Source organism: Passer montanus, unplaced genomic scaffold, assembly GCF_014805655.1.
Source record: "Passer montanus isolate IOZ18808 unplaced genomic scaffold, ASM1480565v1 scaffold1, whole genome shotgun sequence".
Lineage (NCBI taxonomy): Eukaryota > Metazoa > Chordata > Aves > Passeriformes > Passeridae > Passer > Passer montanus.
Window position 1 is genome coordinate 9,098,689 of NW_024356504.1, and position 25,421 is coordinate 9,124,109.

The window sequence follows — 25,421 nt, forward strand, 5'->3', positions numbered from 1 at the left end:
TGCTTGTCCATGTCAAACAATCCTATGCATGATAAAATACAACAGAGATACTTCATTAAAGCTTCAGTTGATCATTTACTTGTGATGTAAGAAATGGTTCTCAGGTGGTCAGTCTATTGGTTGTCTGCATCAAACCTGTGATCTATAAGCGGACCTGCTGGAGGAACAGTAATAAGTTGGACACATGTAGGTACATTAAATCAGCTTCTCATAGCACTTAAAACTGTATTAGGACAACAAAACATTCTTCTATTTCAATTATTTTAACAGTTTTGATTAGAAATTAATGCCTGGATATTTGTATTAATATAAGAATTATTTAATTTTTCATTTTGTTTAATTGCAATGATTTTTTAGAGCTGTTTTATTATCACTTGCAATATTCCTCTCTAGCCCAGTTTTCCTGAAGTCCACTAATTTACACAGAAAGTGAATGTTCTCTGGCAAAAGAAAACTTGGCCTGTATTGTTTTTATTATTTGGCCATGTGGGTACAAAGAATTAACTAAAACTGTGTGAATTTTAATAGTTATTCTTAACGAGACAGAAAGCCTGACTGAAGTTACTAGAATACATCTTAAAATTTGGAGTCTTATAATGATCCAGAGATGAGACTTAATCAATAACTATACAAAACATGGATATTTCAACTTTGTCTATGAACAAATATTTGGGCCTGAAACTGCATGCAAAGCTCATGTTATGGTGAAAGCTGGACTGTTACTCCTCATATAAAACAGTATGTGAATGTGAACATCTGAGAACCAATGATACAAAGTACAAGAAAATGCCTCTACCAGCAAGTCCCAGTCTTTCCAATGCACTCTGTAGGATTTTAAGTTCTGTAACAGATACTGGTTTACATTGCTTTTTCATGCATATACTTTGCATGACACTCTGCAAGACACTCTCACACAGAACTACTGTGGCATTCACATGCTGTTACCAAGCACACAGCCTGCCCTGGCTCCAGAGTCCCTCCTTTGAAGTGACTGTAGGACTGGCATTTCTGAGGCCAGGCTTCTTGCAGAAAAAAAGATGCTACAAAATCTATCTACAGAATCTGTGTAAGAGCCCTAAGGACAGGCTCCAAAATGGACTGCTACACATAAAAGTTTCATTGTAGAGTGTACATTTACATAAAGTTTATCATATTTTCTATTAAATGAGGGGAAAAAAAAGCAGAAACTTTGGATAAAAACAACTGATGACCATACCACTATTATCTGAACTAAATAAAAATCCCATGACCTTACCTTTCCAGCATAGTGCTGAATGCCAAATGACAGTTCCACTCCTTTTGGTCTCCAAAAGTATTTGCATCGTAAGTTATCTTCAAACTTATCTAGACATTGAGAAAAGATGTTGATTTAAGTCACAGAGTGATTAACTACAATCTTCATCCTAATTAGCTTGCTAAATTGCTGCTCAAGAAGTCAGAATTGCTATAAACACATATTATCAGATTGCTCAGAAATACCAAGCTGTCACATCTGAATGGAACAGTTCATTTTCAACTAGCCCAGTAAGACTATCTTTAAAAATCACTGTTTGTGGATGCTTTTGTACATGGAAAAATATTAAGCAGGAAGACCCAGTGAGAAGATGTGATGATTTCTCATATTTTGCAATGAATTTACTAATGTATATGCAGGGTTTGGGGTGAGGTTATTTCTTATACCTATGTACACTCAAAACTGTGCATATATCACAGTCACTTAAATGTCTACTATTTGTATTTTCTCTATCTTCCTTTTGCATTCATTTAGCTTTGTGCACCAAGTTTTAAGGATATGTTTATGTGCTCAGTCTGGAACTGTCCCTCATGTACCTTTGGACTTCTACAGAAAAAAAGAAACTTCTCTATAAAACCCCTTCTAAGGAGACTTTCTGTTTCCTGTGATTGCCTCTAAAGAGCTGACAGAAGAAGGAACACAGGTTTCTAAGAAAAATGTCTTTTATGCCCGAAGATATTTTGTAGGCTCTTTAATATTTTATAATTAAATTAGGGCTGTCTGTCCAACACTGAGGGCCCAGGTAGCAATTCCTGCCTGCTGAGCCAAGGAAACATCCCTGGAAAGAAGGGGTGGAACCTGAAGTAAGAATTTAGTAAGAATTAGTGTTTATACAGTGAAACTTGCTTTTATGCTAATTTACCTGAATAAGCAACTAGAGACCTGAGACCAGAAACAATTGATAACATTCCCTGTCATGCTGTGTACGTCAGAAAATATTATCAAAATATTTTTTCTAATGTTAGAATCCATTAACATTCTTGCTAGGTTTTTCTTTCTACTACCACTTAATCAAGCTTGTATTTAAAGCAAAAAGAACTAAGTTTGGAATTTCTGAAGGCTGGGAAAGAGTCGTGGAATTAATGATTGCCTGGAACACCTGGACAGGGCAAAATATCCCACTCTGCTGTCTGTTTGAGGGACCCAGCTCTGCTGTGTACAGACCAGCAGCAAGGCCGATCAACGCTGGACAAGGGAAAGTACCACTGGAAGCAGAAGTTCAATATTCGGTATTAACTCATTTATACAAGTCGACAGGGAGGCAGAAAACTTGAGCACACAAAGAAGGACTGTTGGAGGCCGACCCTGGAGTGTGAGGTTCCTGCCGCAGCCCCATGCTCCATCCCGCCGCCGCCATTACCCCATGAGGGAGACGTGGCCGCGCTCGCGCCACAGCGCCCCCTGCCGGCGCAGGGGAAGCAGCGCAGCCGCCCTGCCGGGCCGGAGCCAGCAGCGCCCCCTGGCGGCCGAGAGCGGCACTGCGGGGAGGGGAAGCGCCCGCAGGCGGGGAAGGCGCCGCGGGCTCCGCTCCGCTGCTGCTGCTGCTGCTGCTGCTGAGCGTTGGCTGTTCGTCTTGTTACACGTATCTACATGTGTACATATAGTAACAAAGAACTGCTATTCCTTTTCCCATATCTTTGCTTGAAAGCCCCTTAATTTCAAAGTTACAATAATAATTCAGAGAGAAAGCGGTCATATTTTCCATTCCAAAGGAGGTGCCTGCCTTCCTTGGCAGACACCTCTGTTTCAAACCAAGACAAGGAGCAGAATCAAACCATAGTACTCATTCTGTCTGTGACCTGAATTCCAGTTTCAACTCAGCCTAGCAGTAGTGAAAAATCTTGTACATGTCTTGTGCAATTTAATTGGAAACTGGTTTTCTCTAACAGTTTGGGTCTCTGCAGCACATTCCATTGAAGGAAATGGAACTTGGTTTCATATCACAGGAAACATGCAGCTCTAGTAAATAACCTCAAGATAACAGCTTTAAACAGGGCATGTGCTGTGTACTTAAAGTTGGCACCAAAATTTGTCAAAATATATGTAAAATATGTATGAAGACAAGGAAATAGTCAAATGGCACAACAGAAATAACACACACTTCCTAATTATTATGAGATAATCTGGAGTGAAGCAGTATTTTCTAATTGGATAAACATGGGCCTAGGAGCCTGGGAGGTCTAAATTTTTCTTTCAACACTAATGCTACATACATGGACAAGACACAGGGTATTTCCTTGTAACACTGAAAAAACAGTAAGTCCTTGCCACCTGATACTTAAGACAACTTTTCCAATTTGAAAAGGATAGAAAACATGTGAGCAGAGAAAAATTATGAAGCACAATGAAAAATATACTTAGAACCTCAAATGAAATGACACAGCATCAGGACAACCAGGGTAGGAAAACTCGAACAAAGATGACATTGCACTCATAATACATTTGTCATTTCCCAGATCTTTCCTAGAGTTTTACTTGCACATACCAACTAAAGTTAGGTCTGTTGCCTGAGGAAATCGACTTTCTTCATCCAGCAGAGACAGGAGACCCATTGGTTTCTGAAGGAACATATCTAGAAGTGGACGGTTGTCCTCATACTCCACTGTAGTGGCATCAATTCCCTCACTCTGATATTCCATCTACAAAAGTCACCAGCACAGTTTTAATGCCAAAACAGTAAAAGCAACATCATCATTAGAGCATTTATGATGCCCAGCAATGCTCTATAGGCGTCAACAACATTATTTACAAAACTTCAACAGAACAATGTCATTATCTCACATTTAAAGCACATACTCATTTTATAAAGTAGTCCTGAATATGATTATGGTGTAGGATGCTGGATTCAGCTAGACCTCAACAGAGTTGAATTTACCTGTTCCAGTGCAAAAATGTGTTGATTGAAATAAAACTGGATCTGTTCATTAGCAATATTTATGCACAGCTGTTCAAAAGAATTTCTTGCGAAGTTCTCAAATCCAAATATGTCTAGTATCCCAACATTCATCCCACTTTCAGCATTGCTGCACGTGAAGATACAAATAAAATTCATTATGGGCAACACCAAGTTAAAATAAAAACAAATTTGCTAACTAAGATTGTATAACTGATTCACTCTGTTGCAAAAATAAAGGAGGAAAAGTATGCCTGAACCTGAGACAACTTGTGCATTTGTTCAGCATTGCTAAGACTTCTGTTTCCCACTTGCTTCTTGCAAATTTTCATGAAGAAGGTAGGAAAATCATAGGTACAGAGTAACAGACACTTAGCATCCATATTGAAACAAGGGGTTTCAGTAGGCAGATCCCAAATAAAATCTACTGTCTGCTCCTCCAGGCAGAGGAAAGGTGTCAAGGTTTAATGGTACGTTTTCCCTACACTTATTCAGAAAGGTAATTACCAAATCTGCTGCTGCTACAAGCTGGACTGTTAATGATCCATGTGCTAACTCAAGTACACTCAGTCACTACCAGAACTGCAAGAAACGGATGAGAATATGTCTATATGACATAGTGAAGTAGCAAGTAGAGATCTCAGATCAGAGGCATTTTCACATTTGCTGAGAGGTTCCCTTGTTTCTAAAATATCTACAGCTTCTTCAAAAGATCAAACCAGCCAGCTCAGTGCCTGGCAATGAAATCATAAGGATGTGCAATATAATATTTCTGCAATTGTAAAAAAAAATTAAAAATAATCACATCTCAAGTAGCAGCACAATAATAATCTGAAATCTGCATTCATTACTTGCTTACAAAAGCAGAGCTGTGTACTGAATTTTTCAGTGTACTTCAATTATTTATTAGCCTTTTGTATTATTTTCATGTTCACTACGCAGGAAGCATCCTTCAAAAAAACTGGACAGCACTTCAACCACCCAATTTCCATTGACTTGAACAGCTAAATTCTATTCAGCTCTTTGAAAATGATGGGCTTAATGTCCTGGAAACAGGATTCAGTATCACAGCATGAAAGCCATTTTGAAGCCTTAGCCAAAATAAACACAGCACTTTTTCTGCAAAATCAAAAATATACAAATGGATGAAGCCATCCGACATATGCACAGTAAGTACACATGATTCAGTGATGTGTAACTTGCCATATATTTTTATCTGGCTGAAGCAGCGTATTGATACGATTTACGATCCAGCTGAAGAGCCGGCCATAGAGAGCTTTAGCCATGGCATCCCGCACGTCCGCTGCTTTGTCCACACTGTTCGTCCGGATTATAGTCTCGCCCCGTGTTACAACGCAGTGGGAGGTCAGGGCTTCTTGAAGTTCTTCTGACCCAATACTTAGTAGTGCAGCAGCTAAAAGACAGTGGAAAAAGACACACAGTTGTGATTATGCAGCAGAAATCACCAGCACCAACCAACTGCTCGTTGACCATGATAAGTCTCTAGCTCATTGACCATGAGCTAGAGACTATCACAAACAGAGTCAAATTGCATATACAAAACTGGCAAGGTTGAAAGATATATACCATTATCTAAGGCTTCTGGGTTAGGAACCTCACTTTTATCTGTTTGGTGTTGTGAAGAAATAGCAGCAAACTCAATATTTCCAGTATTTAAGATTCCAGTCAGTATTCTGTATACTGAATACACTTCCTGTAAAAGATGACAAGAAGCACTTTTAAGGAATTCAGTTAGACACACACATCATATTTAGGCTATGAAGGGAAAACATAATGGATACTGGAATGGATATTAAAGCTTGTAGCTTTTTCTGAGACCAAGTTCTACAAGTTCAAGTAAGCTCTTATTTACACAAGAAATAGCACAACAGAATTTCCTGAGTATTAACTGGGACCTCAGGCTGGTCTTGCCTTCTGAGTGGGAGGTCATGCTTTCACAGTTCACTTCTGTCATAACAGAGATTTTGTGGCTCACAAAATTTTGTACATCCACAAAACCAAAGGGCAGCACTGGAGGTAGTTTTCACAAATAAGGTCAATAATGGTTTAGCAACTGAATCTCTTACCTCATCAGTAAATCCTATAATTCTAAAACAGTGCTGAATTGCTTCAAATTGTCTTCCATATGAATCTTTAGTAACAATATCATGCATTACTCTTCCAGTTTCATTATCAATATATCTAAACAGAGTGGGAGAAAGAAGGCATCACACTACCACACATACTAATACAAGCTCCAGTGACTTAAATGCAAGTACCTCAGTAACTGGAAAGAACAGTTATTTCAATAACTTTCGATTATATAGTTTGATGCTAATTCATAAGAAGCTTTTGTTTCTGTTGCATTAATATCTGCATTATTCTTTGTTGATGTCCAATAATGTTACCAACAATTCACACACATCACCTCACCCAGTACAGATCAGATGCACTCGAAGTACAAACATCAATTAAAAACCTCCAAAGCATATTCTGGGTTCTTCCTGAACCTGAAGCATTATGGTAAGAAATCATAAGGAGGGTTGTCTGCATTGAAAGTATGACATAATATCTACATAATGAGCTTGGTTTTTCCTCCTTCTGTTTTAATAGTTCAACTTCTCAAACAAAGGCAAATAATTTAATACCTTAGTGTCCATCTTCTTCACACCTTGGGAGGATTAAAAAATATCCTTAAGGAATAGAGAAGGATTAAGAGAGATTTGAAGGCATCATACTGAAAGCAAGTGCTATCAATAGCTAATTACAATGAGCAGTTAAAACAAGTGAGCAATAATTACCTAGGGGGCTTTTTATCAGGAAGTCTATATTCAGAAAGTTTCTTCTGATGATAAAGGCCAGCATAAATATAATAAAATATATGGAAATTTTTTTCTCCCCTGGAAAAAAAGAAAGTATCCTTTTAAAACACCTGTGTTTGTTCTTGCGGCATCTTATACAACCAATGTAAAAGTAGTTCTTATTATGAGCTCACTGAAGCAAGGCAGCAAATCTCCCACTTGTTGTAATAGTGTAGGATTAGCAGCTCTGGAACACAGAAAACTCAGTGAACACAACATTACCCCAAAGAACTAAGTGGCTCTGCTTCAACTCCAGAAGAACAGGACTATTCTTGTTGTCATAGACTGGTACAAAGGATTTTTATTTTAGCAGAAGACAGAAAGGTATCTAAACCACAGAATTTTTGATAATTAAATAAATTCAAACACTACATAAATGCTATAGGACAATTAATATACCTACACAGCCTGTTTTATGACCCTTGATTTTTCAAGTAGATATTCAGAAATCTTTGCCCCCATTACAGCTCCTGTAGGTGTAAACATCATTTCCAGATATTTTCCAAAGCGACTTGAGTTGTCATTGATGGCAGTGCAGGCATTTCCAAATGCTTCAACCAGAGGATTCACCTGAAGAATCTTCTCACGCAAAGCACGGTTGTTGGCCTTGACAGAAGAGATACAAATCAGAAGGATAGTTAAAAGAATAGAATGCTTACCACCAATCCAATTCTTGCTCCAGAAGCAAAGAATCCTTTTCTCATGCTTGTGTGGAATTAGGTACTGTGCTAACCTTTCTATTTATACAACAAGAGGTTCAACAAACTGATAAAATCTGCCACAGGTAGCAAAATACAGATTCTTCTTTCTCTGCAATTGTTACACCTTAGACTTGTTTTGTAAGAGTACCAAAAGCACAATGGACTAAAGATGCCTACTTAGGGTTAAGCTGACATGGTCGATTTTCCAATTATTTTGTTTTAGTAGTATTACTCATAACATTTATATGTGTAAGAGCGTCTAAGATTAGAGGCACAATAATATTTTTCATTCTTTACTCTATAAATAATGTTATATGTGATAAACACTGTACATACCTACAGGTACTGAACACTCAGAATCTGGCACCTTCTCTTTAAAAACTATTGACTGGCTTGGTGTGAGTCACACTCTTGCATCTTAATTCAATACTCTCACATGCATGATTACTATGTCCCTAAATCAAGTGTGACAATTCACATGAACAGCTTTAAATATTAAAGATTAAATAAAGTGAACATTGGGGTAAGGTTGGGAGGATTTCTTCGTAATTTTACAGAATTGGCTAGGAAATACCTTTCCCAAGAAGGTCAAATGTTGGACGATCAGATGGGCACTTTCTGTCTTTCCAGCACCACTTTCTCCACTGATGATAATGCACTGAACACACAAAACAAAATATTTAAGTGCATTGTTCACTATATGGTTGTTTTCTGTTATTACTACTCCTTTCTGTTATTTCAGGTTTAGTATCAAAACTATAAAATACTTTAAGGGTCAACTCCCTTCTGAAAGGAGATATCAGCAAAGGCTCAGTGCAGTAATTTATTCCCTAGATTGCTAAAATGCATTTTTCAATGCCTGTTCCCAAGGTGCATGTGTGAATTTTTAAGGGCTAGAACACATAAACAAGTGACCATGACTGAGGCTCACTGCATTGACTTCATATGAATCACAGGGTACAGATATTTTTGACACACTGATCAAAAGCTTGTTCTGAAAAATCATTTTAAATAATAGGTCCTGTGGAGAGAGGCTATTCTGTAGGTGATGCTGATATTCAAGCCAGAACAGCAAACTAGCACCTAGGTTTTAGAAAAATGTGCAACTGTTCACTGGATGATTCTGGGAGGACATATTCACCTTCTTCCTGTGTCAGCAGTCCTTAACACATGGTATTTTATAGGCTCTTCAAAAGGCTTCCAGACTCAAGAGGCTACCTAGAGTGGTCTAAATCACTTTCCTTCTCTCTGTTGTAATGCTTCATGGGCAAAATGGAAGCTGAAAACCAGTTTCCAACCAGAACACTGAAGAATGCAGATCATGGGAACTTTGAATTCTAACAGCATTTATTATTACTCTTTTTTCCCCATGTATTCTACAGACCACCAGTACAAATATTATTCTACTTAAAGCAAATTATCAACTGACATATAATTAAAATGTTAACACTGAGCAGTTGCATAGATTCACAGATTTTTATGCAAACATCCAAAAACTATTTGCATGATACTGTGCGTACACAAGACTCTTTGCCAGGAAAAGATACAAGGTCCTAAAATACTTGATGAAATGCCCCTTCATATGGAACTGAGCTTTGTGAAAAGGTTTGAAAGATGCAGCAGTTATCTGATGGTACCTTGTGGTGTCTGACAGCAGGTACAGGGACCAACTCTACGTAATATATGCAATATGATATTTGCAGCTCATTTATTTGCTTCCTGTCAGTTATTTTTGCTCTAGGGAACAGGTACCACATTGATTACACTACCTAACTGTCCTAGGGTGACCAATCTTTTTCCTCAGATAACAAATTCTCACGTAAGTTACTCTAACATGAGTACTTGTTTTCTTAATGCCTCAATCAAAGAACATGTAAGTCATTAAAGAAGTATTAACCATCTCCCAGGCCAGTGTACTTTCACATAACAGTAAAACTCCTGTTTTATTCCTCTTTATTGTCCCTTTTATTTGTTTTATTTTCTTGGCATTTTCTGATTTCAGGCTTTTGTGACTTTAAGAGAACATTTTCTATTAATTATTGTGGGATGTGCAGGGTAAAATCAGGAGGATTTTATAAACAAAAATAATTATCAGCCTTCAATATTCATATACACACAGCACATCAAATTAGAAAGAGTATGAAGTTATAATCTTAAGAATGTAGAAAAATCTTCTACAACATGGTATTTTATTCTCATTAAAATCATTGTGATATAATTGGATTTGTGTCATTATTACATTTATAATAGAACCATACTTAAATTATTTTACTAAAAAATTCTCAAATGGTTCCTTTACTTTGTGACTTAGTGTCTTTTTGCAACAGAAAAGTGGTGCTATGGTATTGAGAACCCTCTATTAAACACAAGTATAAATTATTGAAATAAATAGGTCAAGACAGGCCTAGGATGAGAATGTGCAGCAATACTTTGCTGCTGGACTCAACAGCCAGAACTTCATGGGTGTCCAGGAAACTATATTGGTCAGGTACCTCCATCATCTTGTTTGACCTTTCAATCCCTTTCATATCACTGTGTCCTTTTCAAAACTCCCAAATCTGACCAGATTTCTACTCTGGTTTTGCTGATTTAGGAATAAAAGGCTTAAAGAAAAAATTTCCCAAAATACAACTTAATTGAAAATTATCCACACCTGTAGCACAGTGGCAGTATGACTAATACAAAACCTAAACCAAAATGAACAGATCCTTACCTGATCCTTGCTGAATGTAACCATGCTTTGGTAGGCAGCATCTGCAGAGGCAAATATGTGGGGGGGGTTTGATGAACGCTTCACACCATGGTAAAGCTTGGAGAACTAAATTAAAAGAAATACACACAATAGTCAAAATGTGCAACTTAGCTACATAATTAAGAACTGAGAAGACGACAGTGACTGCCATATGTTCAACAGAAAGAAGTTGCCTGTTGTACCACAGAATTTCCAGTCAATCACCTGGAACAGGAGTGGTAATTCTTGGCACTACCCAGTTCCTAGAACACAAATTACAACACCTAGAACACACTCTGATGTTTCCCGCACAAGACAATGAAGAGTACTCTATCACAAGGAAGAGAATTTCAAACACAAGCCTTCAATCAAGGAAATATCCAGTTCATACAAAAGAAACTTACAGTGAATCTGAATTCTGGCCCACTATCTGAAGCCTTGATTTTGGCATCCATGGAGACAAAGTTATTTCTAGCTCCACCTCTCTTCATATTTATAGCGAATTAAACTGGCCTTTATGCTTACAACATCTGATTCATTTGCTTCTTTTAAGGCAGAGATGATGGCACAGGACATGTAATAAGCCTCAGTCAGAGCAATTCTTTGGCAAGCAAAAACCTTAGCATGAGGAGGTTCATATAACCATCTTCTGTTTCCAAGAAGAAAGCCCTAAATGCTAGACAGGAAGGACAGTTGTGCCTGGGGTAATCTCTGTCCCTCCCGTGGAATTTGTGCCTCCAAGAAGTAAATGAAATAAAATGAAACCAAATTTAACAAACAAAACAAAACAAAATTTTTAGCAACACTGTTCTGGAAAAAGAAAAGGCTGAGGTTTAGTCTGTGCTTCTAACTTCCAGCATCACTGAAGTATTTTAGCTAGTGGTGTTAATATAAAATGTAAAGCAACTTCCATCTTCAGCTTGGAGTCTCTCTTACCTGGGGAGAATAAATGCTGAGATTCTGGAAGGGGTTCAAGGCTATTAAAATGTCTCCAACATAAGTATAAATCTGTAAGTCAGCGTAACGTTTTTGCAGCTGATGGATAATTGTATCCTGAGGAGATTACAGAAAGTTTGATAGTTGTACAGTATTTTCCCACTGAAGATTTCTGTAAATATACTGAGAACATTGTTTAAGAAATACTTATTTTAAGTGTTTCTAATTATATTTTAAATGCCAAACCCACAAAATAAAATATTTTCAAAATTCTTGCTAATGTCATAAAACTAAGTTAAATGGCAACTCCTAATTGCAAATTAGAACATTTTCTTATATCAGCTTGAGAAGTATATCTTCTGAAGAGAAAATGGTGGTAACACATTATTGTTGCACTTCATAGTACATGTCCATTTAATTTTTTTTTCATTTGCCAACGAAACAAGGATAATAATTTTTCAAAGATTAATTTTTAAGTAGTGGTAGAACTGTTAACACAGGACAACAGTACAATTTAGTAAAATCTCTTTTTCTTCCTGGCATGTAATTTAAGGATTATCAACACAAAAATTTACAAATACTCTGCAAATAGCTGATACAGTGAAATATGAAATGGATAGTTTTGTCATTTTTTAGCCAGAAGCAGTAGGTAATATGTTATCCTATATAAATCAATTATTTTAGAAAAAAATCACTTAAAACTACATCTTTATGACTAAACTTTGCATTTGAGGGAACTCACAAAAATAATTTACACTAGCATCATTCATAATTAAGCTTTTCCACACTATAGTATTCACTGCTACTACTTCTATGCAACTATATAAATTAACAAAGTGAGGGCAGCAGATCAGTCATGTGAGAATTCTTTTGCCTTGAAGGGACAAAAGATTGCAAGAAGGAAATATTCTCATTCTGCTAAGAGTTGCCTAAAAAGCAGAAATAGGCAAGAATGTGAGGTGCAGTTGTCAGAAGCTGCTACCCAGACAGCACAGTACCTCATTGAGAACTTCTAGATTTACCAGATCATCATCTAGAGAGTACTTGTCAGCTCTGTCCACATGGTAGGGTCTTCTCGTATGTATTCGTTCATGCCTGGAAGTTGTTAGTAGAGCACCAGTGTTATGAAAGTGTATTAGAGACAGGAAATATTAAGATGAAAAGGGATGTCCTGGGTGAATGTTTTTGTCATGCACAAACACAGATTTGCTCTCTGAAATGTAGAATTTTGCTTGCGATATCCTTTTATAAAAGCAATAGATCACCTCGCTGTCCTGTGCACTACCTGTTTTCTCTTTCACAATATATAACCCTATCTATTTATCAATGTTCAGCAAAGATTTACTACTTACAGACTTATTACTCCTCATTCACACTCAGTAAACTAAAAAATTCTTCCTCTTTTCCCTTCCCTCCCTGGTCTAAGTTAATAAACTACCACTCAGTTTAATTAAATGTTACCCCCACGTGCCCAGCCATAGTACTGTCATCTAAAGAAGATAAAAGAAGCAGTAAGTAGGATAAAATCCTACTGTTACCTTGATGTATGCCAAAGTGCCTCCTCAGATGACCCTAGATGTGGCCCAAAACAACGTTTTTGAACCGCAGCTGCCATCAGACTCTAAATTGTATGGATGTTCAGTCGGCTTGTCTCCAGAGATTTAAGCCACACAACAAGCAGCAGAGACAAACTGTCACATAACCCCTTTATAATCAGATTATACTGAAGGAATCTTTGAAAATGTGGCGTATATGTTTTTAAAGAACACATCACATTGAAATGGGAGCAAATTAAGAGGCTGTAACATGTCTTCCACAGAGGGTGTGAAATATGAATGCTGTAAGCACAACTAGGCTTTTCTTTACAACAAATATAATCAAAGCATAGTAGAAGGACACCCACCGAGATACAGTCTGCATCCTGCTGAGTAACATTTAGCATTGATCCTCAATGACAGTCCTTGACAGATTGTTTTTGCATTGGTTGCCATGTAGAAAGTAAGAGCCACATGATCAAGCATCCCAAAACAAGGCTAAATATTATAACAAGCAGTAACAGAAAAGCACCGTAAGCTGGCAGGAAACACTTATTTATCTACAATGTTCAAGGTTAATATGAAGATGTAGCAGGTTTCCTTAATCATATCTTCATATGCTCCTGGAATCCTTTTTTTAAAATAAACATTGAGGCATTTGAATTTCCCCCCTTTATGTACACTTCTATATTTCAAGCTAATCAGCTTTCATTTAGTAAAGAGAATGTTTTAATATCCAAGAGCTTGATCATGAGAAGAATTAAGGAAAGCCTCTAACACACAGGAAGGAGAAGAGTGTTAGCCATGAATACAGCTTCCCTAATAACTGTGAATCACATCAAATGATCATAGGTTTTTGCCTATTTTTATTCATTTTCCTCATTTCCTTTTGGCTACTCAATGAGTTTTAGAAAACTGTAATGGTTTATTTGAATTTTAACTAAATAAAACCGTGCAAACTGTTTGTCAGCTAGGAAATAAAACAGTGGAAGACAGAAGCTTTTGCTGACAGTCCCACTACACTCCCACAGACGGTAGTTTGCTTCATGTTATACGTACGAAGAAGCAATGAAAGGACGCAAGACAAGAAGCTATGAAAGAAAAATTGTTATAGTGGGTATTATTTCCCATGGTGACCATTTGAATTTGCTGAAAATTTTATTCAATTAAATCTTCCCTTTTCTGGTCTTTGATTAGGTATTGGGTTGTGCGCTCTTTTTGGCTTTTTTTTTTTTTTTTTTTTGAGTCACTATATGCAAAAACATTACACTTTGCTGACAAGCCACATCCTCAAAGGTGTAAGAATGACTGATGTACTACTAGGGTTTTTAAGTGCTATTTCCCTTTCAAACCAGAACTCAAGCTCTTATTTTACTGTATAGAAAAATATTGTTGTAAATAATGTAAATCATTTAGAGATGGGAGCGTCCCTCAGTCTACAAACAAAGAAAATATTTTAACAGTTGCTTTACTTCATGAAGATGCAACTAACAAAGACTAGCTAGACATTTTAGCTAACATAACTCATCTGTGAAGCTTTTTCTTCCTGGAGCAAAACTTCATAGCCACAATACTGAATTGCAACAAACTGCAAGTAGGGACACATCTACCAGAGGTGCAAGAAGGAGGGGGAAGAGGGCACATGCAAACCTAAGCATGTCTAATTGAAGAATGGCTTTGTAAACTAATCTGTTATCTGATTGTGTATTAAACTCCTGCTGTTTGTTCACCTTAAGTGATAAATGATTTATTTTTTTATTGGAAATGGTTCCATTTAAGCCCATGTAAATAAATATGCATTAAATATAAGCAAAACATATATTCCTTTGTGCAAATATTTTCTGGCACTTAACTCATTTTCCTAAGTACATGATTAGAAAGAGGATATTAGGAGCATAACACCACATTAGCTTCAAATCTCCTGCTGGCCTCATCAGTTTTCTACCGACCCTATGTCCTCCAGTGCATTGACAGAGATGGAAAGAAAAAAAACCAGACCTTTAATTATTTCCACAATTTTACATCAGAAATACAATCTGTTTTTAATACATACATTAAAAATTCTTAAAAAGCAGAAAGAAACACTCTTAATTGGGGAAATAACCATCAGTATATTTTTTGCATAAAAAGTAGAATTATCAGCCATTTTTTCAATTACCCTTCCTTTTTGGCAACATTTAAAAAAGTACAAACTCTAATAAAAAGGGAAATCAAAGAAGTTATGTTATCTTCCCTAAGTTTCCAGTAATTTTCTGAAGCAATCCCTGCAAGATGCAGTCTCTTCACAAAACAAAACAACTTCCATAAAGGGCGCAAAGGGCCAGTCGCTTAAGGTACCTAACTTTATTATAGCACCACAGGATGGTTTGGGTCAGAAGAGATCTGAAGAGCACCATTAGACTGATCCTAGAAATCTAGTGATGAGCACTGTCTGTTGGAAAAGGCTCTATGCTCTGAAGCACCCTCCTGTTACCATTTTATCATGCAGGAGTAGCTGGAAGGGAAAGTTTTCTTGGATTTTGTAGGAGGAGCAAAAGGCAAGAAGCATTTCTCCCTTGAGAGAACCATTTCATGAAAAGGCAGGAAGCATTCATTTGTTCTACTGTAAAGATTTGTAAAGACACAGTTTGAGAGAAAGTAACCAGTCACAGGAATAGAAGTGCCCTGTAAATAGGTGAACACTCCTATATCCTGCTATCCAGGGATGGGGAAAGAAAAGCTAGATGGACCACACTGACTTCTAGATCAAAAAGTCATTTTGCTAGCAGGTCTGACCTGAGAAACAAAGCAACACAGACCAAGAACTTTTGCCTTCCTTTGCAAGTTTCTTCTCTAATCTCTCTCCTCCACCCCTAACATCTTTAGGGCCTTCCAAGTGGCCTTTACTTTGGCCTCTTGGTGCAATTAAGCACTTATGTTTACTGTTTGCTTGTTTCTAAGATTCACAAAGGTAAAATGGTTTCTGTGTTTGGTCTTCTTTAGATTATTGCCAATTTTAAAATTAATTCCTGAGATTTACAGGAAAAATACTCAACATAACGAGAAAGAAAAAAGGAGAGAGTATGATAGTGCCACAAAAAGATACACAGACTATTTCCCATGCATTGCAAAGACTTAATTTTGCTCCTTTACATCAAGTTTCAGCCTGAACTAATTTGTTGAAGCAAGGTCATAATAGAGACACCGACACAGCCTTAATTACTATATATGTGCTACAGCTACATTTTACAACCTCCAGTAAAAACACATGCACTATACTCAGAACAGGATCACTTTTGGGGGCCACAGGCTGTAAGAATTGCCTTAAATTACATTGTATATAGCATCAGAGAACTATTTTTGTTCTGTTTCTGTTATTATCTCTGAGTCCAAAGAAAATTACTGGCTGGATGCAATCAAGTTCCTTGCTGTTAATTGCTTTCAAATCGAAATGTGAGCTGGCAGAAAAGCTTGATATTTGGTACTTAGAATTACTTCTTTGGGTGGACTGCTGCTGTAATCCAGCTGGTTCACGGGAAGGGGGAAGATGCCAAGACATGGTACTGTCATTCTAATATCTGACAAGGTAGCCTGAACATTCCTGCCCTTCTCAAACATTAAATGCTCTTTTCTTTTTTTTTTTTTTTTTCCAATTTTCTATTTTTTTCCCCAGGCTTCTTCAAGTTTGATTCTCCCCAATGTACAGATTTACTTTTTATCCTTCAAAATGCAAGGTTTCACAAGTGCCAGTTCCTCATTACAGAAACAAACTTCTAAATGGTGACCAGGAGTGGCACACTGACCCAGTGTCATCCAAACCTGTAAACCCTGAACTCCTTATCAATAGTCTACCTTAAACTTGTTTACAACCATATTCATGCAAATGTTGAAGCTTTTTAATTATTTTAAAAACTGAAACCAGAGGTTAGTAGATCTCTGACTCCTATGAAGAAGAAGCCTATTTACAGACAGGGGCATAAGATACCTATTCTGTAGGAAAACATCCAAGAGAAGAATGAGCCATGTCTGGAGCTGGCCTCTTTGAACCTGCTGATAATTGGGAAGCTCCCACTTTGAACCATAAAACCCAAACTATTCAATGCTTGATCAACATTAACTTTTAAACATCAAATAATTATGTAACTTTTACATTGGAAGTGAGGTTAATAACATTAGGTTATTGAGGAAATACAGAAGATCCTGTTTTTTCTTAACTTCACCTCCAGTGACATTCGACAGACAGAGCTAACTAAAAAAATGTAGATGTCAACTGGGGATTATTAAATATTTTTGCTACTTCAAAATTAATATAGATTTATCTACTGCAATTCATACAGGAGCTCTACATTATCTCCTCTGAAGGAACAGCCAAATGCCATACAGAAACCCACAACATCTAAAATTTTTTAAGACAGCTTCAAAGAATATTACCAAGAGTAAAATTTATAGAGCGCATTCGGTGAAGACTCTTCTTCCCTGCCTCCAGTTCTAAGCTTTTAATCAGGTATTTTCCTCCCTGATGTTCTGTTTCCCCACCACAGTAAAAGGGCAGCTAATAGATCTGTTACTACACTTGAATTTCTCCATCTCATGTGCTGTTCTGACATTTCTTTTTTAGATTTTCTCCTACATGCTATTCTGGATAGAGCAATCTCTTATTTTAAGACTGAGCACAAGTAGATAATGTCTTAATTGTGGTACATTCCAATGGGAAAGGAAAAATACCAAACATTTTAATTTCATTCCCTTTTGCTGATGGTCAGTACTTTCCAAGGCCTTCAATTAAAGATTTAAAATTCTACAGTTTTCCATTAGTTCTACTCACAAGCCATGAAACAGTTTTTGTTGTTTTTTTTTTTAAATGGAATAAAATGGAAAGTTCACTTTTTTTTGAGAAAGTTTTCTCAAAGGATGCAAGATTTTATCATCATAATTTATGCAAGGAAGGGCTGGGACAATAGACAGAATACCACGGCTCCAAATGAGTTTCCCTTTTAAATGTCTCCATAACAAGCTCTGTTGTATTTTTAAACATTACTTATAGAACTTGGTATAATTCCTAACTTAAAAGGCTTTGGAAGTTTTTACATCTCTTTTTCAACTTTTTCAACACTGAAGCAGCTGCTGGCTTTGCCAGCTTGAGATAAAGTCCTGACAAGGAGAAAATATGGGGAAAATATTTGATGTTTATAAACAGACACCAGAGAATATACCCACTTACTGCACTGCATTTTGCCAGTGTACACAGCACAAAGAGTCATTTAAAATTTAGCAATGTTAGGAAACACACTAAATCTCTTCTGACTTTCTCCTTAAGCAGGCTCTACGTTGGAATCTCTTGTGCTATGAATCAAAAAAGCAACCAACCACACTAATAAGTTCAAGAGATCAAAAGGTGTATTTGGAAAGTGAGCAGCTCTCTCATAACCTCATTAATGGATTATCAAACACACTCAAGCATTATTTAACAAAAATATAATCTCCACAAAGAAAATGTTTACTGTTAAATGAGAATGAAAAATAGCCATAATTTGTAACATATCTTCGCTTAGAGCCTTCCCAAAGTGTTCCCCAGGCTCTAGGGCAGGAAGCATGAAAATAAAAATGGCTAGAGCTCCAGGCATTATACATGTTTCTCCTCATTAGCAGGTTTACAGTGACCTAACAGTACAGTATGGCTTTATAGAACAAGACAAAGTTCTTGCCTCAGCAAACTGCTATCACTTTTCCACAGGTATGATATAGTAAGTTAAACTATTAATAACCATTTCATAAGTGAAAGGAACAGAGAAATATTGAGGGCAAGTGATAGAACAGAGATTACACAGCAAATCAGAGTGAGAATGAGGAACAGAACACAAACCTCTACTATGTTTTTGTATTAAATTCAGGAGGTGCCTAAACATTCTTGGTATTTTAACGACAAGCAACCATATGGATCTTCATCTTGAGGAACCTATCCCTGAAATACAGCAAGTTTATGGTAAGATTGACTTGTGTACCTTTTTACTTAGAGAATACATTATTAATCACACTCAGACACACTGAGTCTATCAACACTCAGTTTTTATGTTTATAACAAAAACATTTTATAGTTCTGCTTATAATTCCTGACAAACGTTTGCCTGTTCTGTTGGCACACTTTGCTGTAACTTAAATTCCTTCTTTTTAACTCTGTTCTCAAATTTTGTGCTACATGAGGTACCATTCTTTAGGAATGAATGACATTTCTTGTTCTCACAATGTTACTATGCATAAGGACACTATGTGAACAACCATCTTGCAGTATTTGTGTGAATACAGAAGTGGGAAAGGAAAAAAAATGAAGGGAAAATAGGAAAAAACTGAATGAGACCCTGTGAAAGCATCCTCTCTGATTTTAAGAAATGCTTCCTGCCTAGACGCATCTACATATTCATAGGAATAAGACTGCTGTGACTACCAAGATGACCTAGAAATCGGTATCCATGTGCTAAAAAGGAATTCTCTGTTTGACTTCAGAATAGATGGAGAAGAAAAATTCAGCATGGCTGGAATGAATACATGTGAAGCAATGTTCTGATGTACTAACCTTTATTTTTCAAGGATTAAAGAACTTCTATAAAAATAGAACTAGTGGACTACTTAACACTGAATAAATTTCTTAGAATTAAACTTCATATAATTGTTACTATGTCAAAGCTGTTAATGGAAAGTGCATTGATGCTAATTAGTCATTATGCTTTGATTGTTATGAAACAAATACAGTTAACTGCTAGCTTATAAATGGGATATGGATAAGAAAGGTAATATACCCAGAGCTCATCTTTACGCAGCTGTAACATTAGACTTTCTCACAAAGTTTTTCCTCATGAGAGTATAAGACACAGGCAATGCAGGAGTGGAGAGCTAATGCCAAAACACAAGAATTTCAGTGTAAAAGATGCCAACAGATGATAAAAAGAATCTTCTTCCTCCTTAGAAGTGTGGAAAGAGGGGTGTTCCAGCTGGGTTTTCTAAAAATGCCTATTTGCATAAGGATCAAAGATATCTGCCCCTCACCAATGAAAATGATTTAGGGAAAAACAGAACTATTGGAAAAGTTTCAAAGTGTATATTTTTCAGTAAAAAGGCAGGATGAATTGTTAATGTTATTTTTAATTTTAAAAGTGATCTTTTACCAGCATAAACATTTTCTTTTTATTATTAGTTTTTAACCTAAAAGGAAATCAGAATATAAAATTCTCTAGGACGTTGCTTTATGGAAAAGTAACAACAGTATGTTCATCAGAAACAAACTGATGATAGGAACAAATGTGTCGTGTTAACAGACTTTGAGCTGAAGGTCAATAAAGAGCCGCTTCAGTTCAGAAGTCTGAAGAAATGTACTGAAGTTAAGCCTAGCCATACTGCACACAAAGCTGACAAAAGAAGAACAAAAGAAACTAAAATAAGGTGGTGTTTCAGTCTGCAACTCCAGAGGCCAACCCAGGTGGTCCTACCAAAAGGGGCCAGCCTGTTTCTTTCTGCCACTCTCCTGCTTATTCCTCCTGGCCATGTGAAGCATTCCCTCCATTCACTTTAGCACAAACAGAGTAGAAAGTTATCTGTGTCTGTGCTGGCTTAGTTTTCTCTCACTGTAGAACTTCAGGCTCAGGAGGTTTTTGACAATCCCTGAAGCTGCAATATAAACAGCATCATGAGTTTGTTCCTGGGAGTTGAGGGAAAATGAAAGAAGCAGTTCTCTCCTTTTCACTCGCAGTGCACTGCTAGATCAGCTCTCTATGTCTCTTCTTCACATGCTCTAAGTCATTAGTAGTGACTTTCAAGGCTGCAGGCTTACTCTTAGGCACAATGACCTGAAGTGATGCACCAAAACAGGCAAAACTGACATGGTTCCACTGGAAATAGAATTCTATTTAAAACCCCACAGGTGCTGAGTCAGTACAGAATTGAAAGACACAAATCCAAAGCACCATCCTGGAAGACTTTTCATATGAGACAAAACATCTCCTGATCAGCTGTCATCACCAGTGAGTCCCTGGGCTCCTTCAAAGAAGAAGTGCTATTAACATAAGCATAATGATGATTTACCAGTCTCTGGAAATCTTCAGCCTGTGCTCTTGAGAACATTTTCTCTTACTTATGTTTTAAATTATTGATTTGTAGTGTTGTTCTACTCCTAAAAATGGGTGTTTATTTCTCTTTATGTCTAAACACAGGGAAGTTAATGTACATTTCATTGTGCCTGTCATGGGCACATCAATAAACAAAAAAAAAACCATGCACTATATTCAATGTTGAAATAGAGAAGTTTTACCCAACATGGATTTCAATTTGCCTTATTTACTTTGAAATGGTGACTATACATTCAGATGACTTCTACAGATCATTACAATGAACGTCAGTACATTTTTTACAGTACCATCTGGTCATATGTTCTCCTGCATGTCAAATTTTGTATTGAAAATTATGTTGTAGATGCATTACAGAGGTTTTAAAGGCTTTTAATGGGTAAAAATTTTTCTAGAGGGTACAATATCACTATTGCAGAGCCAAGTATTTTACTGTTATGAGGCTATGTCAATCCTCTCGGGAAAATTCTAATTAGATGCTCTTAGTGGTTGGTTCTTTTGTAATAATCTTATGTTTTTAGTCCAGCATTAACTGTCTGGCCCACAGACAATATTTTGCAGGGATGTACTTTTGCTATCTCATGAAATTTGTACCAATTTCATCAAACTTAAAATCTTTAGAATGTCATACCTAACAATATGTTGTAGATTTCAGAACTAAACAATAAGTTGATTTTTGTCCTCCCTGAGCATGCTCTCAACCCCGATCACAGTGGGCTGCTGCTTCACAGAAGTAGTAAGGACATCATAATATAATACTAAAACAATTAGAAAGATTTTTGTTTGAAAATAAAATATTTAAGCTGGGTTAGGTGGTGACAGGACAGACAGGGAGTTAAACTCCCTTAGATGAGCACTGATTCATACTGGGTGCTGAGAAGCAAAATCCTTCTTATAGTCCAGTCATGTCTAAGGTGCAGGAGCTTGTCTGTCACAGCATACCCAGTTAATACATGAAAAGGCTTGAGAAAGAAATGCTGTCGTAGTCTTGGTTCTTTGTCACTCCACATTATGGAGCTCAATCCCAGAAGAATGTATTGGAATACCATGACAAATCCATTTCAGAGCTCCTCTTAGCACAAGGATCATTTCACTCTGTCTATATGGGCAATCAGGTCAACAGCTGGAAAATTCTTATACCTCTTGGGCCTGCCATGCCATAGCTGTAGGCAATGTGATCTGTGAGGTGCTATATGGGGAAGGAATCTTAGGAAACTAGATAACGCAGTAACTTGTACTGTAATGCTGGCATAAATCCTACCCACAGTGAGCATTTCCAGGTATGTCTTCCCAGAAAACAAACAAACCAACAAGATCAAACACACACGCACCACAAAACTAACCAAACAAAAACTCACCACCCACACAAGTCAGCTTCACCTTGAAACTATACTTAACAACCATTCCCTTATTTTTTTTGTTTGGACCTTTAGTATTTAAGCCACAAGAGATTTATGGCATGCAAGTATATACATGTTTATGACTTCTGAATCATAACATCTAATTTAATTCATCAACATTAGTAAGTAGTTATTTATAATAACGGGCCAGAGCTTATCTAACTCTAGAATTTCATATTACAGAATGATCGCTGAGCTTGGGACAGTATGTTCATTTGCATTTAATTCTCTTTTGAAGCAGTGAAATTCTGCCACCCTCTGGACAACAACTAAACTAAGACACATTTACAGTCAGCCTCAAAAGATGCTACTTCTGCCAATAAACATGTACTGCTTTTTAAGCACATTTTAAAATTAATTACTGGGCTGAATGAAAAAATAGAAGATATTATTAAGCTACTTTCAGTACTGATCAGCCTTCTTACTAATAGGATTTAATCTAACAGCAAACTTCAATATTTTCTGTTCTGAACTTTTTTTAGTAGTCACTTGAATGCTTACAGTTCTATTTTTAAAAATCTGTTTCCAAAGTATGATACAAGGTTTTGTGCCAACATTTATTTCCACAAACCAGAACATTCTGGAATTATCAACATCTTTCTGATTGAGCCAAATGAGAACAAGTATAGAACAGAGTTCAGTGGGAGAAAGAAAGGCAAAGAAAGGCAAAGAAAGTTGCATTATGGCTGATCAAACTAGCTTTAAAAAGTATCAAAGGGACAACACGACTCTTACATTCACATGGCAAGCAGCATTTGTTGCTTATAATATTGGCGTTCAACACATTAATATGATAATTCGAAACAGTAAAAGTCACATTAAAAGTTTCAATTTGTGCTTCCAGTGTAAGTGTGGGGAAGGAGTGACACAGCATAAATGCTCCTACATACAGCACCTTGTACAGTACCTTGTTTTGGCTGTGGAGCCCAGCTGCTGCTGTTCTTGGATGAGCTCAGCCAGCTGCTTTTGCAAAGACATATCTTTACCATGTACTTGTTTAATAAATGGATGCTCCAAAAGATGGGTGACTGAGGGACGCTTCTCAAAATCTTTGATTAGACACCTGTGACAGAGAAACAGGGGTCTCAGACAAAGATGTTATCATTACAGCATGAATTGAGTCAGCTTACTGTGTGGCTGTTACTGTTTTCTTCTTCCACAAATCTGAATTCCTCAATATGTAACAAGACTCTTTCATACTGCAATAAATCTGGCATAAAATACTTAGTTAAGTGAGTGCACTCTACAAGAATACTAGTATAAAAGTTAAAAATTCAAGCTTATGTAATGTCTCTTTTTTACCTGTAACTAGGTAAAAGAAAAAAAATGGCACATATTGTATCCTGTAAGAGCTGTACAGTTAACATACATAAAAATTAAGATGAATAGACAATACTTAATTCACTTTAATTTTCTATCTGTTCTCCAATGAGAGTTTGACTCTGAACTGTAGGATACAGCTGAAAACCACAACTGAAATCTGTGGAACAATGCTGCTCAGAAGGATTTGATATACAGCTTTGGTTTTAAAATGAATGTTATGGGTAGATATTCTATATCGCAATGATGTGTGTTAGCATAAGAATCATAGAAAATTCTGCAAACCTGCACAATTCAGTCTGGAAGAGAAAGGAATCAGTCAGAATTAAATGCCAGCCACGGTACCTAAGTTCTTTCTGTGAACTAGTGCAGTACAGGTGAACTAGTAATGAGTAAAGAAATACATCCTATTAACTCAGCATCAAATAAAGTACCATACTAATTTATATAATGGAGATTTAAGTTTGGAGAAGCCATCACTCAAGCTGAATTATTTTCTGCATAATAAAGCTGAAATAATACCATTCAAACAGAAGAATGATCCAACAGGATAAGACTGCTTTCAAGTATCCTCTAATTAATAATATTAAATCTTTCTATTCATCTTGCTCAAATAATAATGATATTGACATTATTTGAGAATGTGAAAAAGAAGTGCTGCAATTCAATCTGTACCTCCCTTCTAGTATCTATAATTTTAGCAAATTATAGCTCAAGATGAATTTATTTTATGAGATGCATTCATATTACATACTTTACAATTTCCTTTCATATTTGCTGAATAAGTACCTAAGTACTTCCCTTGCAGGGCCAAATACCACAAATCAAGATTATCATTCTAGCCAAAAGTTCAGTGAAACTTAAATAACTTTCAGAATTTATATTCTAGTAATAAAAGTAACAATATACAAAATTTAAACTACATTACAAAAAATCATACACATTAATTGATTTCAAATACTACCAAACACATCAGCAAGTTATTAAAGTTCAGCCTCACCTCAAAGACTTTACTGAAGACTAAAGTCTGGTCTTAAAATGATCCTGAGATATCTCTGAACATAACCTTAATACTTTAGGTTCCTGAAAATCATTTTACTAACCTCTTCTGTACATCTATTCCAGAAAAGAAAGTCTGTAAAATGTGTTACCAGTTTTGGAACTGTTTTGGTGAATTTTGCTATAGGCTAGAACTGTAGCCTCCTGATAGAAACACTAAAGCAACACAACCTGCTTTATCTCCATCCCTCTGGGCACAAGGCTATAAATACCAGTCCTTCCCCTCCAGGAAAAGATCCATCATTAGCCTTGAACAGGTTCTGACAATCTCCCCTATCCCTTTCCTTTTTGTAATCTGGGAGTTTTAAAAGTCAATACACCCACACAGACAATACAATCCATGCCAATCCTGTTTAAATTCATGTTTCCTGAGAAAAAGGAAAAAAGCATTTGAAAAGGAAGACGACATTAATCAGGAAAACAGGGCAAAAGAGAACAAAACAATAAGTGCTATGCATTATACAAATTCACAGATTGATGGCAAGTATCTGAAGTGGAGATTTCAGTCTGAAAAGCTCACGCACTCATGATTTTTATCACCAATAATTCTATCAAGAATTCCAACTTTACAGTATTTATGTTTTATTTTTAATAAATA

The 25,421-nt window shown here is 36.5% G+C and overlaps 1 protein-coding gene across 1 annotated transcript in view; it reads right to left on the reverse strand.

Annotated features, from left to right (window-relative positions):
• Positions 1 to 25,421, reverse strand: part of MYO3B (myosin IIIB) — a 192,068-nt gene that overhangs the window by 91,027 nt on the left and 75,620 nt on the right. The window contains exons 11-23 of the mRNA XM_039729329.1: positions 23,352 to 23,507; positions 12,415 to 12,511; positions 11,417 to 11,533; positions 10,463 to 10,567; positions 8,324 to 8,407; positions 7,452 to 7,654; positions 6,989 to 7,087; positions 6,275 to 6,389; positions 5,775 to 5,901; positions 5,391 to 5,601; positions 4,170 to 4,317; positions 3,780 to 3,933; positions 1,256 to 1,344 (exon numbers count right to left, since the gene is read on the reverse strand). Coding sequence (XP_039585263.1) covers positions 1,256 to 1,344; positions 3,780 to 3,933; positions 4,170 to 4,317; positions 5,391 to 5,601; positions 5,775 to 5,901; positions 6,275 to 6,389; positions 6,989 to 7,087; positions 7,452 to 7,654; positions 8,324 to 8,407; positions 10,463 to 10,567; positions 11,417 to 11,533; positions 12,415 to 12,511; positions 23,352 to 23,507 — 1,705 coding nt within the window. The remainder of the gene's footprint in view (positions 1 to 1,255; positions 1,345 to 3,779; positions 3,934 to 4,169; positions 4,318 to 5,390; positions 5,602 to 5,774; positions 5,902 to 6,274; positions 6,390 to 6,988; positions 7,088 to 7,451; positions 7,655 to 8,323; positions 8,408 to 10,462; positions 10,568 to 11,416; positions 11,534 to 12,414; positions 12,512 to 23,351; positions 23,508 to 25,421) is intronic.